At 50.7% G+C, this 13,594-nt stretch overlaps 4 protein-coding genes and 1 pseudogene across 5 annotated transcripts; 2 read left to right on the top strand and 3 right to left on the bottom strand.

Moving 5' to 3' along the window:
- Positions 1-1,429: 1,429 nt before the first annotated feature.
- P174DRAFT_365711 (uncharacterized protein) lies at positions 1,430-1,691 on the top strand (the record flags this gene model as incomplete). The annotated part of the gene is made up of 2 exons (XM_024822072.1): positions 1,430-1,460; positions 1,531-1,691. 2 exons carry the CDS (start codon positions 1,430-1,432, stop codon positions 1,689-1,691), a joined length of 192 nt encoding a protein of 63 aa, XP_024684858.1.
- Positions 1,692-1,869: 178 nt separating this feature from the next.
- On the top strand, positions 1,870-2,427 carry P174DRAFT_364116 (WD40 repeat domain-containing protein; the record flags this gene model as incomplete). Its single annotated transcript, XM_024821965.1, has 1 exon — positions 1,870-2,427. A coding segment is annotated over one exon (558 nt), but the record flags the coding sequence as incomplete, so codon positions are not given.
- Positions 2,428-3,046: 619 nt separating this feature from the next.
- On the bottom strand, positions 3,047-5,115 carry P174DRAFT_509554 (uncharacterized protein; the record flags this gene model as incomplete). The annotated part of the gene is made up of 4 exons (XM_024831573.1): positions 3,047-4,332; positions 4,390-4,566; positions 4,684-5,047; positions 5,068-5,115. 4 exons carry the CDS (start codon positions 5,113-5,115, stop codon positions 3,104-3,106), a joined length of 1,818 nt encoding a protein of 605 aa, XP_024684856.1. The 3' UTR covers positions 3,047-3,103.
- Positions 5,116-11,609: 6,494 nt separating this feature from the next.
- P174DRAFT_417328 (uncharacterized protein) lies at positions 11,610-12,047 on the bottom strand (the record flags this gene model as incomplete). The annotated part of the gene is made up of 1 exon (XM_024824597.1): positions 11,610-12,047. The coding sequence occupies one exon, from the start codon at positions 12,045-12,047 to the stop codon at positions 11,610-11,612; it is 438 nt and encodes a 145-aa protein (XP_024684855.1).
- Positions 12,048-12,752: 705 nt separating this feature from the next.
- P174DRAFT_474093 lies at positions 12,753-13,219 on the bottom strand (annotated as a pseudogene; the record flags this gene model as incomplete). The annotated part of the gene is made up of 1 exon: positions 12,753-13,219. A coding segment is annotated over one exon (467 nt), but the record flags the coding sequence as incomplete, so codon positions are not given.
- Positions 13,220-13,594: the final 375 nt, after the last annotated feature.

Here is a 13,594-nt window from a genome sequence, read left to right as displayed (position 1 = left end):
GCTAGACAATAGTTCTTTACCGGCTGATCGCGATGGATGGAAAAGTCTTGCAACATTAGTGGCACTTTTAGATAAGATTTTCATCCTTACACCAGTACCTACCATTGTCCTTGATTTGTCTCTCTGCATATGTGAGGTGTCCGATAGTCACCTTTCCCTTATGAATTCAACCAGGGAAGATATTATTGGCTGCAGTATATTTAACATTCTATTATCCACAATACCTGTCTCCAGTCTTCCCATTCTCCTGGGAGCCATATGGATCGCTGTCTCTATGAAGGCTGTGCAAATAATCAGTCACCCATTGGGAAGCCTGTCCCTGATAATAATACCCATTTTTGCTGCATCTAGTTTTACATACCTTGTCATTGAAGTCATTTGGCAGTAAGTAGAGAACGCCCCTGAGTGTGGACAGGCTTCTTGACAGATAGAGCTTTGTTTGCTTGGTAGCTATACTTTTGGGATACATGTTGGAGGGCGGTGATAAAGTGCATAAGCACAGGAAGTGGACAAAATGGTTAGTTAGATGTGAAATGATGGCTCATTGCCGACAGTTAGCTGTCTTCTATCCCTGATGGTTGCATAACCATGATGTTTGGATCATATCTGTCAGGAGCGCCAGGTTTGGCGTAACTGGTCCTATATCAAAAGGCCAAACCCCCTATGCCCCTTAACCCTTGATATGTTTAGAACCCAGGCCTATGCCCCTCCTTGACCTAAAAACTAAGGCAAATCTCTAGAGAAGGCTTCAGACCTTCCTAAGTGTGTGCCTGGCCACGTCCGTCCTAGCAGTTACCTATCACGCTGAGAATCTAACGCATCAGGCCTCTCTGCCTCATTATTGATTTAACATCAACTGTATCTCATCTTTAAAGCGACTTCGGCCGCTGTGAAGCTTTCATTGGCTAATGTAGCTGTGGAGATAGCCTAAGATGACTGCCTAACTAATAGATGCAGCAGTCTTATGCTCATTGGGAGAACCCTTAAGATTGACACCTAGTGAACCTGTGCCCTCTGGAAAGGTTAGTGTGATGGGACTATTGGGGTAGAGCATTTGTCTCTATTTAATGCTGGATTATGACAAGGGTTTTAGTAGTAATTGGCCTTTGCTGCGTGAATCACAGCGGCAAACAGCTTGATCTGTATGGTCTGGCGCAGCCTAGCAGCAAATCAAAATGCATGATTTGGCAAAAAGCCTTTCGCCCCGCATTTCAGTTGCATGCTTGTTTCTGATCTATAATATTGACGCAGCCTACTTTGGCTCGCGCCTTATCCATCCACGTTCTGAGGTGACTATCACTATCTACACTCTTTGCATCAGCCTCAACACATCCACTAAACCCTCCATCTCCCCATACTCATTTGACAATCTGGATCCTCCACTTCTTCTCCTATGTGACTATCTGGAGCTTGATTCAACTGATTTAATATGGATTTAGGCCTGTATCTCGCATGTGATGGTGCGAACTATGATTGTACTATCTGTGAATGGCTTTTCTGCTCTGAATCTGCACTTTACGCCCATTGTAGGTAGACATCACGACATCAATGGTGTGGAAGGTGTTTCTGGGTCTTTGTTCCGGCTTAAGCAAAGAATACGCATCTTCGAAAGTCCAGCAGACATAATGTCTGTTTGGCCTGTCCTCAACTATAAGACTTTGCTACTGGCGAAGAGCTTGAAGACCATTTAGTGAAGCCTCATCACTTTTGTCCACAGTGCAATGTCTATTACAATTCTGTTAAGCAACTGCAAGAACACGACGTTACCCGACATCACCTGTGCGTCAAATGTGGTGACTACTTTGCGAACAAGAACAATTTGCAAATGGTAGTACACCGGCTAGTGTTGAAAAGTCTGACTCAGTTCGGTCTGTGGCTTTCTCCAAAGATAGTCGATTGCTGGTGTCTGGCTCCAATGACAAGACTATTAAGCTGTGGGACCCGAGGACAGGCGAGCTACGCCGGACCCTTCAGGGCCACTCTGATCAAGTCTGCTCTGTAACTTTCTCGCCAAATGGTGATCTACTAGCATCCTGCTCCTATGACAAGACTATCAAGGTCTGGAATCCCACTTCGGGCGAGGTGTGCCAAACTCTCAATGGCCACTCTTACTTAGTCCGGTCATTAGCCTTCTCGCCAAATAATCAACTGCTGGCGTCCAGCTCCTACGACAAGACTACTAAGCTCTGGAATCCCGCTACAGCAGAGCTGTACCAAACACTGGAGGGCCATTCTGGTTGGGTATGGTCAGGAACTAAGATTGAGGTGTCTATATTTGAAAGCCAATGGATATGCCTTCAGCGTGAGAGGATATTATGGCTTCCTCCAGACTATCGTCCGATCTGTTTTGCCTTAAACGATGGTATTCTTGATCTTGGTCATGCATCTGGAAAGGTTTCCTTTATAGTGCATACTTCATTCAAATAGAGCGAAGTATCACTCTATCTCGCGATTCTAAAATCTTCTTGCACACCGAGGGCGATGAAGGGTATTGAATTTATACCTACCCCTGAAATAATGCGTTTCCATGCGCTCTTCATACAGTTGTCGAACCATAAATGTGACAGTATATGGTTGTTCCTTGATCCCATTTTGCAATGGCTGTGTAAGCAGCGACTCTGGCTTGATTTAGCTGGCTTCCATTTCATTAATGTAGTGTGTTTGGATGGAATGGGCTTGCAGTCCGTCTGGTTCCATGGATGGCCATTTAAGGTATGAACGGGGTGACTTGTGACGCCTGTAGCAAATCCTTTCCGAGTCAACAGGGAACCGGAAACTGAAGGGAAAGAACGTCAGGTGTTATAGCAGAAATGCCCTTTGATCTCCATTGCTGATGAGACGATGACATAATATATTTCAGAGTCGGAGAAAATGATAGTCATGAACTTGGCCATAGAAGTGAAAAATAAATAGAGGAGAATTTGCGAGTTGCCAGATCACACGAACAAGTTTTCTCACGAGCATGAATGTCTAGCCACCTTTCGTAAGGACAGAGCTCTTAGTGGAGTCGGACTGGGTGATCTGAATGTAGGCAACCTTGAGAGTTCTCCAACTGATTATTATTATGAAGATATTACGCCGGTGAATAACGTTCCACTGCACGTCATGCCCGAGGCTGGCCATACCGCTGCTGATAACCTGAATGTCGTCTGCTACATACTGATTCGTGCAATCTAGAATCCAAGCCATTCGCCTCTTCAGAAGTCACATCAAGCCAGCTCAAACCCTTAAGCTTGGTGCTATACCGAACCTGAAGGGAACCCTTCGTCCTCCCCGGAAAATGCTTCACGATCTCACTCCATGGAAGATGGTCCTTCTGCTTCAATTTCATTAAAAGCTTGTCCTCTTTGGATAGGACAGCAACACGCCTGTCGGTTGTACAACCAGAGGATTTACTGGTGCTGCATGCCTTAAATCCACTCTGACGGCCTTCATCTTGGTCCTGCGACGGGCTCCTTCTTGACTTATTAGAGAGAAGAAGATCCGTCCTCGTGTCTTCTTCAAAAGTAAAGGAATAGACCACGCGAGACAGGAGCACCTGGCGCGTCAAGTAGCCCCTAATAGGAATAGTTTCAATATCCTGAAGTCCGGTTGGTTGACAGTGATGCCGAGGTTCGTCAGAGAGAACGGTTTCCCTTTGTGCGGTGCTTTGTGTTTTCTGTCGTACTTGGCCCGTCCTTTGCCTCTTGGTGACCCCTCGTCGCCATCGCTTCTGGGGACGCAGCAAAGTGTCACTGTCATCACCATCTTCATTTCCGTCGGCATAATCATTGTCACCGTGGTCATCACTATCGATATCGCTTGGAGATACGGAATTCCTCTTCCTTTTAGCCATGCTCGACGTCTGCAAGCTGGTCTTCGTCTGCTCGGTGGTCGCTATGATTGAGGGGCGTTCCGGTACAACGACATAGACGGAATACGACTGAGAGGGACTTTTTGAAAGATTTTGCGAACCTGACTTTGATACTGCGCATGTCTCAGGTTGTTCAGGAGCATATGAGGCGCGGGTGATCGATGCTGTATCATTGACTGGGTGGACGGTGGTCTGGGCCACATCTTCATCCCCCGGGGATGTATCGTGCTCATTATGAAGGCTCTGTTGACGTTCGGCCAGCGCCAGGATCGAATCTTCTTCTACTGTAGCTGAGTAACTGATCGCCTGGATGTTGTTCGCGGTCGGCGTGGTCGTGTTCTCAGTCATTGAATCAGGGCACTTGGGAGCATGACGAGATACAATCTCGGATACGGCAGTATCTGTCGTAACATTATCTGTCAACGAATTGTAGGATTTGGTGGAATTGTAGTCGTCATTCGGATCAACCGTAGGCAGTTCTGTTCAAGCATATGAGACTGGAGCGCAAGCAAGCAATGCTCGAAGGAAGGACGCACCGTCAAGTACACCATTTCTGGACTGGGCATCCACCAATGCTGTATGTGTTGGTGAGACCTCAGAATTGACCGGCTCCGGTGGAGATGTTGCCTCCTCTTTATAAGTAAGATGGGCCAGCGCGGGAGCAGTCTGCGGACTGTCTCCAATCCATCCTTTTGTTATGTTCTCTAAGGAAACTGAGTAGCAGCTACGTTAGTCAACTTAGATGGAAGATCATATTGACAAAGCTAGACCAGAGACAAAAAAGGGCATAGCGAGTTTGCCTGAAATGACATGTGGGGCGATTTCCTTACCTCGACCGTCATCTTGCTGGTATTTGTCGTTGTCCATGGATGGGTTGCGACAGGGCTGGCCTTCAGGGGTCGTTGCATCAAGTTTGGCAAACTCTTTGTCAAACTCGTTTCTCTCAGTTGTTTGTAGTATGTCAATACTGGACGCAGGAAGTGCAGGGACATTGGCGGCTTCCAATAATTCAGAAGAGCGGTAGATTGCAGATAAAGAAGGACTTTGTGGGGGAGGAGAGGCAGACTGTGAAAAAAGACAACGGCGAGGTGGTAGGGGAGGGCGAGGTGGGAGAGGATGTGACTTTGAAGGTGGCGGTAAGGGGAAGTTTGAAGGCTTTAAGACCTCAAAGCCTGAGGCGCGCGGTTGTAGTGGCTTGGAAGGGGCTTATAAACAAGTGAAGGGTGGTAAGGGATGATATAGTCAAGATTGATGACAACCATGGCGCGAAAGTATAGGGGTGGAAGATGTAGTGAGGGTAGAGTTTCTCCAGGTCTGTTGAAGAGAAGTAAGGACAATGGAGAATTGTGGAAAGTGAAATTAAAGACTAGGAGATATGAGAGCGAGCCCCAGGAGTGATTTTATACCCTTCACCGTTTCTTCCTAAGCCAACAACCCAAGCCGTCAACCAACCTTTCAGCCATGCCTCCATCGAGAGCGCCTGGGTTGTATTCTTACACATTAGAGTTGTAAATTTGCGCAATCATACGGCGCAACACCTCCATCCTTCTGTCAGACAAGCCGAAGTCTACCATAAGCGGAAATTGGCTGCGGTCACTCCGAGATGGCGGCGAAATAACTAGGCTCCGCGCACCAGGGAGACCCAACCACCCCAGACAACCAACAAAGAGAATCCAATGGAGCACGACTCTGTGAGGTGCGGCAATTTTGCGATTGGCTGCAGGATTCTGTCATTGCGACATTCGAGATTACAATCAGCCCTTTTCCCTGCTGTTGCGCCTTGGCAGTGGCCAGGTTCCGTGAATTCACAAAGATGTGATACCACTGATTCGGCTCAACTGCGGCTCATGAGTGGATGGCCAGCAGTGATAGCAGCTGCAAGGCGCGCTCAGGGAAATGGAGATGCACTATTTTTGCCATTGGCTGGGTATCGCAAAGGGCCGGGTTAGAGAAATAGAAACAGCTGGTGGAGGAACAAAGGTGCAGTGACCAGCTTCCATTGGTGACTGGTGCGCGAGGACGGGCAATGCCGGATGGATCAGCTGCAGCCTAACTGTATCAAAGCATTGCTCTCCTCGTTCGAATGTTGCTAGAGATACGTTAGCGACGAGGCTGATGAATGGAATGCTCAAGCGCACGCAGGAGGAAGCGGGGAAGACTTGCTCATCTGACCAACCAGGAATTCTTGGGGTGCAGACAGAAAGCATTCTCGCAGTAGAGGGAGAGCCGTTGCCTGCTGGGGGCCACCAAGACGTAGGCCACGTCACTGAAAGTTCCGGAAGAGGCAGGGATGGCCTGTCGGATAGAAGGATAATGTACCACAATGACCGGAAATTGTTGGCTGGGTTTCAGGTTTCCTCTTGCTAGGAGATACGAAGAGTGGTGAAGGCAACAGATTGGTCAGATGACGAGGAAAGAAAAATTTTTAGCCCCCTTTTCATTTCGGGTGGACGGCGTACTCCGGCCGCTGATGATATATATTGGTTCTGTATGGAGTGCCTCCTGGGTGGGAACGAAAGAAATTCGAAGAAGAGGACGGCCTGTTGAGCGACGCACCGTCTGTTTATATAGATGTCGTAGGCCTGTGCTGGGCGGTATGGGCGGGCAGAACCCGTCCCGGGAAGGTACGAAGCACTAAACCAGATCAGGCACACGTCCAACCAATGGGCGTACACACAGCGCAGACGCTAAACCGCAACGGGGCGACAGCCATTTTCGGCCGCACTGGCACAAATGCCAATTGTACCCTATAGTTAATTTTACCTAGCTCCTATCCCACAAGGGGCGGCGACTGTACTTGACACCGATTTAGGGTGTAGCCCAGAGCGGTTTAGCGGCAGTGGTAACAGGGTAGGGACCGACTTTTCCATGTGAGGTAGGGTTGTGACGCCAGATGGAGTTGTACACATTTCAATTTTAGGTAGCTTACTGGTTGGCTAATGTAGCATGACTTAACCAAATTTCAATGGGGAATTTAATGATCTGCAGATGTAGTGAGGGTGTGGTTTATATGTGGAATTTTGATGTGGTTCAAGTCCCCGCTGAGCAGCATAAATTTAAAAAGCACTACCTCTAATCAACACCATGGCTCCAGGTGAGGTCGCAGGTATTTTAAATTTAGCTCACTTACTGATATGTCAGTTCCAATTAATGCAGCTAAATTTCAGTATCAAAATTGATGATTTGCAGGCGTAGTGAGGCCATTTGATCCTAGGATTTGGGCGTGGTTTGAGTCCCCGCTGAGCATTGTAGATCCGAAAAGCACTACCCATAATCACCACCATGGCTTCAGGTTAGGTCAGAGGCAGATTAAATTTAGCCAGCTCGCTGATATACTAGTTTTAATTAATGCAGCCAAGTTTCAGTATCAAAATCAATGATTTGCAGGGGTGGTGAGGATAAATTTAATATCAAGGATTTAATGTGGTTTGAGTTCCCGCAGGGCAGCATGAATCTGAAAAGCACTACCCATAATCATCACTATAGCTTTAGGTGAGGTCAGAGGCAGATTAAATTTAGCTAACTTGCTCATATGCTAGTTCTGATTAATATAATTAAATTTCAGCATTAAAATCAATGACTTACAGGCGTGGTGAGGACATATTAGATTAAGGATTTGATGTGGTTTGAGTTCCTACTAAGAAAAAGCAAAGCGCACAAACAAAATATTCAGGGGTTGAATCCCATCATCTCTGAAATCCTATCATCATTTGGATATTTAGTTTAATCATACTATACTCATCCAAACTATCTATTAAGAATGGAACAGCGGTTATTTATCCAGCTTAACCAGCCACCAATCATTATCTGCCGGACCTGCCGCCATGGGGTGTGGCCTGCTGAGGTAGAAAGCCATCTCCGGGGGAAAGCCCATCAGTTACCCCAGGCCACTGCAAAGCAGATCCATCAGGCCATTCAGAGCTGGGAGGGCGTGGAGCATGACCCCCAAGCTATTCAATGGCCTAGTCAGATCGCCCAGTCAATTTCCCACCTAGATGAATATCCTGATGGGTTATTATGCCAGTGAGACCTAGCAAATTGCCAATTCATCACCCGTTCACTCGATACATTGAAGCGGCATTGGCGCGAACATCATGGATGGATAGTGCCATGTGGTCGAGGTCGACCACGCTTGCAGGGTCAGGAACAAGCGCAGATTGCAATCCAGCAGGGATATCAGGTGGTGACCTGCCAGCGGTTTTTTCCTTCCCGAAAAGGGTCCCATTATATATGCGTTCACCAGCTAAATGACCACCATCCACCACCGCCAACTGACGCCATCCAGACAGCAGTAGATGAGGTAGTGCAGGCCTGGGAGCAGGCCCAGGCCCAGGCTAAGGCCGATCAGGTGATCCAGGCAAGCCAGTTGACTGACGCGAATCCCTGGCTGCGGATGACTCGGTGGGCAGACTATCTGCAGGGTATCCAGGCGCATGACCTGCTTGCCTGCGTGGCGGCCCCAGAGGAAGATCCCCAGGATGCCACTGAGCAGCGCGTGCAGGTGATCTGGCGTACAATGGAGCAGGTCGCCCGTAAGAGCCAGCAGACAGTCCAGCACTGCGGCCAGGCCATCCGGGTGGAAGCCGTCCGGTCCAAAAAGGGACAGACCCCATACCAGCCGCTGCTGGCATACATGGATGAGGCTGCGGTCCAGAAGCATGTCCGTCCATGGCAGCAGATATTAGCATTCATTGCCCGCACGCAGGCCCCGCACGACTGGACCAGCCCGAAATATGGGATGACTGCCCGGCAGCGTAAGAAGTGGCATCAGCTGTGGCAGCTTGCTAGCCAGGCCCCAGGCAGCCCCGATCCCATGGATCTGGTGACTGACGACCCGCAGCAGAAGGCATGGGCCATGACCGCTATTGAAAAAGCATGCTTAGAATTTTGCATTGAGCTGCTTAACCAGCGCCATCACAGCCATGAATATGAGAGCGCATTGGTATGTGCCATGGCAGTATTGGGGCAGGGGGAAACTAGCTGGCAGGACCCTGAGAGCTACCCCCAATATTATCCCGCGTGATCAAGGTGGCCCGATTCATGGTGGTCCAGAAAGCATTATGGATGGACCCCAATCCATGGCAGATCATTCAGACCTGGATACAAAAGGACCAGAGCGCCGAATGGGTGCTAGCTAGCGCAGATGATCAACTTGGGGAGATTGATGAGGGATATGGCAGCGATGACCCCCAATCATCACCACCATCATCACCACCATCATCCATCCATAGCGATGATCCATTGCCCGCGGTCAACATTCGCCAGAGCCGCCGACCGTTCCAGGAGCAGGTGACATGGATGATGCACCAGTTTATGATCCGTGGGACACACAGCCCCATGGAAACATTGCTAGACTGGCGCACGTATGGATTAAAGGTCCATTATAATCATACCGCGCCCGGACATGTGACGTGGATGGGCGAGGACCAGTTATTATACCAGCAGATGGCGTTCACGATGGGGATTTTCGGGGATTCATCCATGGATTAGTGACTGCAGCGAGGGAGATTATCAGCCATTTGTGCATGCAGGATCATGCGCAGATGCCCGCCATTCCCTGGACGGCATTATATGACGATCCCAGCCAGACCCAGGCGGGGTGGAACTTTCTGCACGACGCACGGACCCAGTGGCCGGTGGATGGGACCCACTGGATGATCGACCGGCTGCGGGCCGAGCCGGTCATGCAGCGGCATTTTCTGTGGGGCGGCCGATTCCACCCGCCGCCATCCAGCAGTATTGGCAGCGCGTGGCCCAGTTCAAGGAGAAATTAGCAATTATCGTGCATGTTACTGCAGGGCAGCCGGCCTGGGCCCCAGAGTTATTAAGCATTCAGCATTGCAACACGGCAAATAGTCAACAGCGGAATATATATATCAAGGATGGCATGGTGACATTTGTGACGGCATATCATAAGGGATTCCATGCTAGCAATGATGTCAAGATCATCCATTGATATGTGCCGCAGGAGGTCGGGAGTTAGTAGTATGGTATATATGGCTGGTGATGCCATTCATTAATCAGTTGGCTGTATGGCAGGCGGCGCAGGCGGCGCAGGGGAGCCAGCCCGCGCAGGGAGCCAGGCCGCGCAGGCATGGTTATGGGGCCCCGACCCCGGTACTGGCCGCGAATGGTCGTCCGAGCGGTTCCGGGAGGCGTTGAAACGGGAAACCCGCACCCGGCTAGGCACCGCCATCCATATTGCCGCATACCGGGACATCACCATTGGCATCAGCCGCCGATTTTTGCGGCCGTCCACCGCGTTCCCCCATAATATCCAGGAGGCCGAGCCGGCCCTAGCTGCCATGGATGCTGATGCCGAGGAGGGTATGGATATCAAGCAGTGGATAGGCCATATTGCTGATTTACAGGCCGCCCATTCATCACATGTTGCCGGCATGGTATATGGCCGTGTCATGCAGGAACAGGCCGGCAGCACAGCCCACCGGCGGGAGATGTTCCAGTTATCCAGCACTGATTGGCATCAGTTTTTAGGGTTTAGCGCCCCGGGCCACCCATCCATATTAGGCAAGCGCAAATGGGCCCCGTGGGAGGATAAGGCCGAGGTCAGCCGCATGGAACGCCGGCACCAGTTGGCAATAATGGATCTGGAGGCCGCCGCGCAGCGCATGATGGGGCGGCCCACCATGTGGTTCCGGGCGTCCAGGACCCAGCCATGCGCGCCATCCAGCGGGGGAGAGCCCCATGGTCGCAGTGATGCCCACTGGTGGGGAAAGAGCATGCTGTTCATGGTGCCCGCGTTCGCCGCCCCTGGGGCACCACCGTTGTTGTGGTTCTGCTCGTCGCATTACGGGCCGATATGACACGGCGATGCCAGGAGCTCAGCATATCATGCGTGCCATGGGAGAGCCGGCGGCCCCCTGATGCCGCATCCATCGTGTTGGTGACGCCCGAGTCCGCGGTGAGCCCCGATTTCCAGACGTTTTTGAACCGGCTGCGGTGGACCCGGCGGTTGGACCGGATCGTGATCAATGAATGCCATGTGGTGTTGAATTCCCAGCGTGATTTCCGGCCCTAGATGGCTCAGCTGGGCCGGTTGGTCCAGGCCTGCACCCAGATGGTATGGTTGACCGCCACGTTGCCCCGAGCATGGAGGCTGAATTATGCCGGCGGATGAAGCATGACCAGGCCACCATGACCATATACCGGGCCCGGACCAGCCGGCCGAATGTGGCATACCAGGTGTGGCGGCCAGACATGACTGGGGTGGGCCAGGGGCCGTATCAGTGGATTAAGAGTGAGGTGGTGGTGGCATTCATTCAGGACCGCATCCGATGGGCCGCTGGGGGAAGGTGATCATATATGTGAATATCATCAGGCAGGTGACGGCCATGGCGCGGGTGCTTAGGTGTGAGGCGTATTACAGTGAGCAGTTGGACAAGGCTGGGTGCTAGCGCGGTTCATAGGGGCCAGCCCAGTGATCGCCACCACCAGCGCGTTAGGCATGGGGGTGGACATCCCCAATATCCGCAGTATCATCCATATTAGGACCCCCGGACGTTACTGGATTACGCGCAGGAGAGTGGCCGGGCTGGGCGAGATGGACAGCGCAGTAAGGCAATCATTATCCAGCCAGCTAGGTGGGATGCCCAGCTCCATGGATGGAGGGCGTCGCCCCCAAGGACCAGGAGCGGGTTGCTGAGTATATGGGGATGGTAGAAGGCATTAGATGCCGCCGGGTTATGTTAGATCAGTATTTAGACGGAGTGGTGGACGGGTATCAGCGGCAGTATTACTAGGATGCGGATGCCAGGGAGCAGGCATGTGACGGGTGTAATCCTGATTGGGAGGGGCAGGAGGTGGATCCAGCCAGGTTGGTAGTAGCCCCATGCCAGGTGAGCAAGCCCAGAGGTTCCATACCAGGCAGGCCATCAGGCAGGAGAGAGGCAGGGAGAGAGGCACCCCAGCTCAGCCACAGCCAGCTGCCGTGCAAGGTCCCCAGGGAGGCTGCCAGTCCCACCCCATCCAATGAGTTATTTGCAGCCAGCCATCCATTCCCATGGCGGTATGGCACGCCCAGCAGGCGCAGGCCCAGCAGTAGGCTGCCATGGATATCCAGCAGCAGCAGCATCAGACCCAGCAGGGTTTGGATGAGGAGATGGCCCAGGCCGAATGCATGCAGTGGCGGGACCAATGTTATATATGCGCCATGCAGGGGGGTGATAGTGGCCATGAGTTATATGCATGTCATCAGCCCACAGCCAGGCCGCACGGCATGGATGATCTGCGTGCGTCGGCAAGTGCAATATGCCCCGTATAGCGCGTGTTTTTCATGCGGCATGCCCCAATCCATATGCCGTGGGTGGGAGCCGGGCATGCATGTGAATACCGCAGGTTTTTGATCCCCATGGTGGCCATGATGTTATTCAGGCCATGGCAGGGCCAGATCAAGCCCATATGGCAGCGCTGGTTGCAGGGAATGGGGGTTGATGGGCAGGATGAGGCCCAGGTGGTCCAGTTTTTAGGGCAGGCGCACCCCAACCACGAGGGGCACAGCCAGTTATTTACATCATTTTGTTGGTTACGGTGGTTATGTCAGGAGATCAAGGTTGATCAGCATTGATATATTTGGAATGAATATATATTTTAGTATACCATAATGCGCAGAGATATATATTATACGGTTGGTTTATATAGTATGTTAGCCGAATCAGTGGTTTATAAATATGTATATATATAATATCAACCATAGTTATAATAGACATAGGTAGTAGGTAGGGAGGGAGCAAGAGAGACAGTAGGTAGATAGTGAGGTAGGCAGTGAGGTAGACAGGAAGGTAGACAGGGAGGCAGACAGTAAGGTCATGCATAAGGCAGGCAGCAAGACAGGCAGTGAGGTAGACAGAATAGGAGGCAGAATGGGAGGCAGAAGGGCAGGTCAAATAGCAGGGAGAACAGCAGGCAGTGAGGTAGTGATCAGGATAGCAAGCAAGGTAGTATAGTAGATCATAAGGCCCCAGGAAGGTCATGCATGAGGCAGGCAGAACAGCAGGCAGAAAGTGAGACAGGTAGTGAGGTAGATAGTGAGTTAATAGTAAGGCAGGCAGCAAGACAGGCAGTATAGTAGACAGCAAGGTAGACAGCAAGGTAGACAGCAAGGTAGACAGCGAGGTAGACAGCGAGGGTAGACAGCGAGGTAGACAGCGAGGTAGACAGAAAGGTAGACAGTGAGGTAGACAGCGAGGTAGACAGCGAGTAGACAGCGAGTAGACAGCAAGGTAGACAGTAGGTAGGCAGTAAGGCAGGCAGTGAGGTAAGCAGTGAAGCAGACAGGAAGATAGGCAGTAAGGCAGGTAGTAAGGTAGGCAGCGAGGTAGATGGTAAGTAGATAATGAGGCAGGCCATAAGGCAGATAGTAAGGTAGGAATATAGTCAACAGTAAGGCAGGCAGCAAAACCAGCAGTGAGGTAGGCAGTAAGGTAGGCAGTGCAGTGAACAGTAAGGCAGGTAGTAAGATAGGCAGGATAAGGCCCAGGTAGTCCAGGTTTTGCAGTAGGCGCACCAACCAGGAGGGGCATAGCCAGTTATTTATATTATTTTATTAGTTACAGCAGTTATGTCAGGAGATTGAGGTTGATCAGCATTGATATATTAATGAATGAATATATATATTTCAGGATACCATAATGCGCAGAGGTATATATTATACATTTAGTTATAGAGTATGTTGGCGAATCCGGGTTTATACACAGGGATATAATATAAGTGATATATCAGGGA

Source organism: Aspergillus novofumigatus (assembly GCF_002847465.1).
Source record: "Aspergillus novofumigatus IBT 16806 chromosome Unknown P174scaffold_2, whole genome shotgun sequence".
In the NCBI taxonomy this organism is placed as follows: Eukaryota; Fungi; Ascomycota; class Eurotiomycetes; order Eurotiales; family Aspergillaceae; genus Aspergillus; species Aspergillus novofumigatus.
Note: the sequence above shows the minus strand (reverse complement) of the source record. Positions and strands in the feature narration are given on the sequence as shown.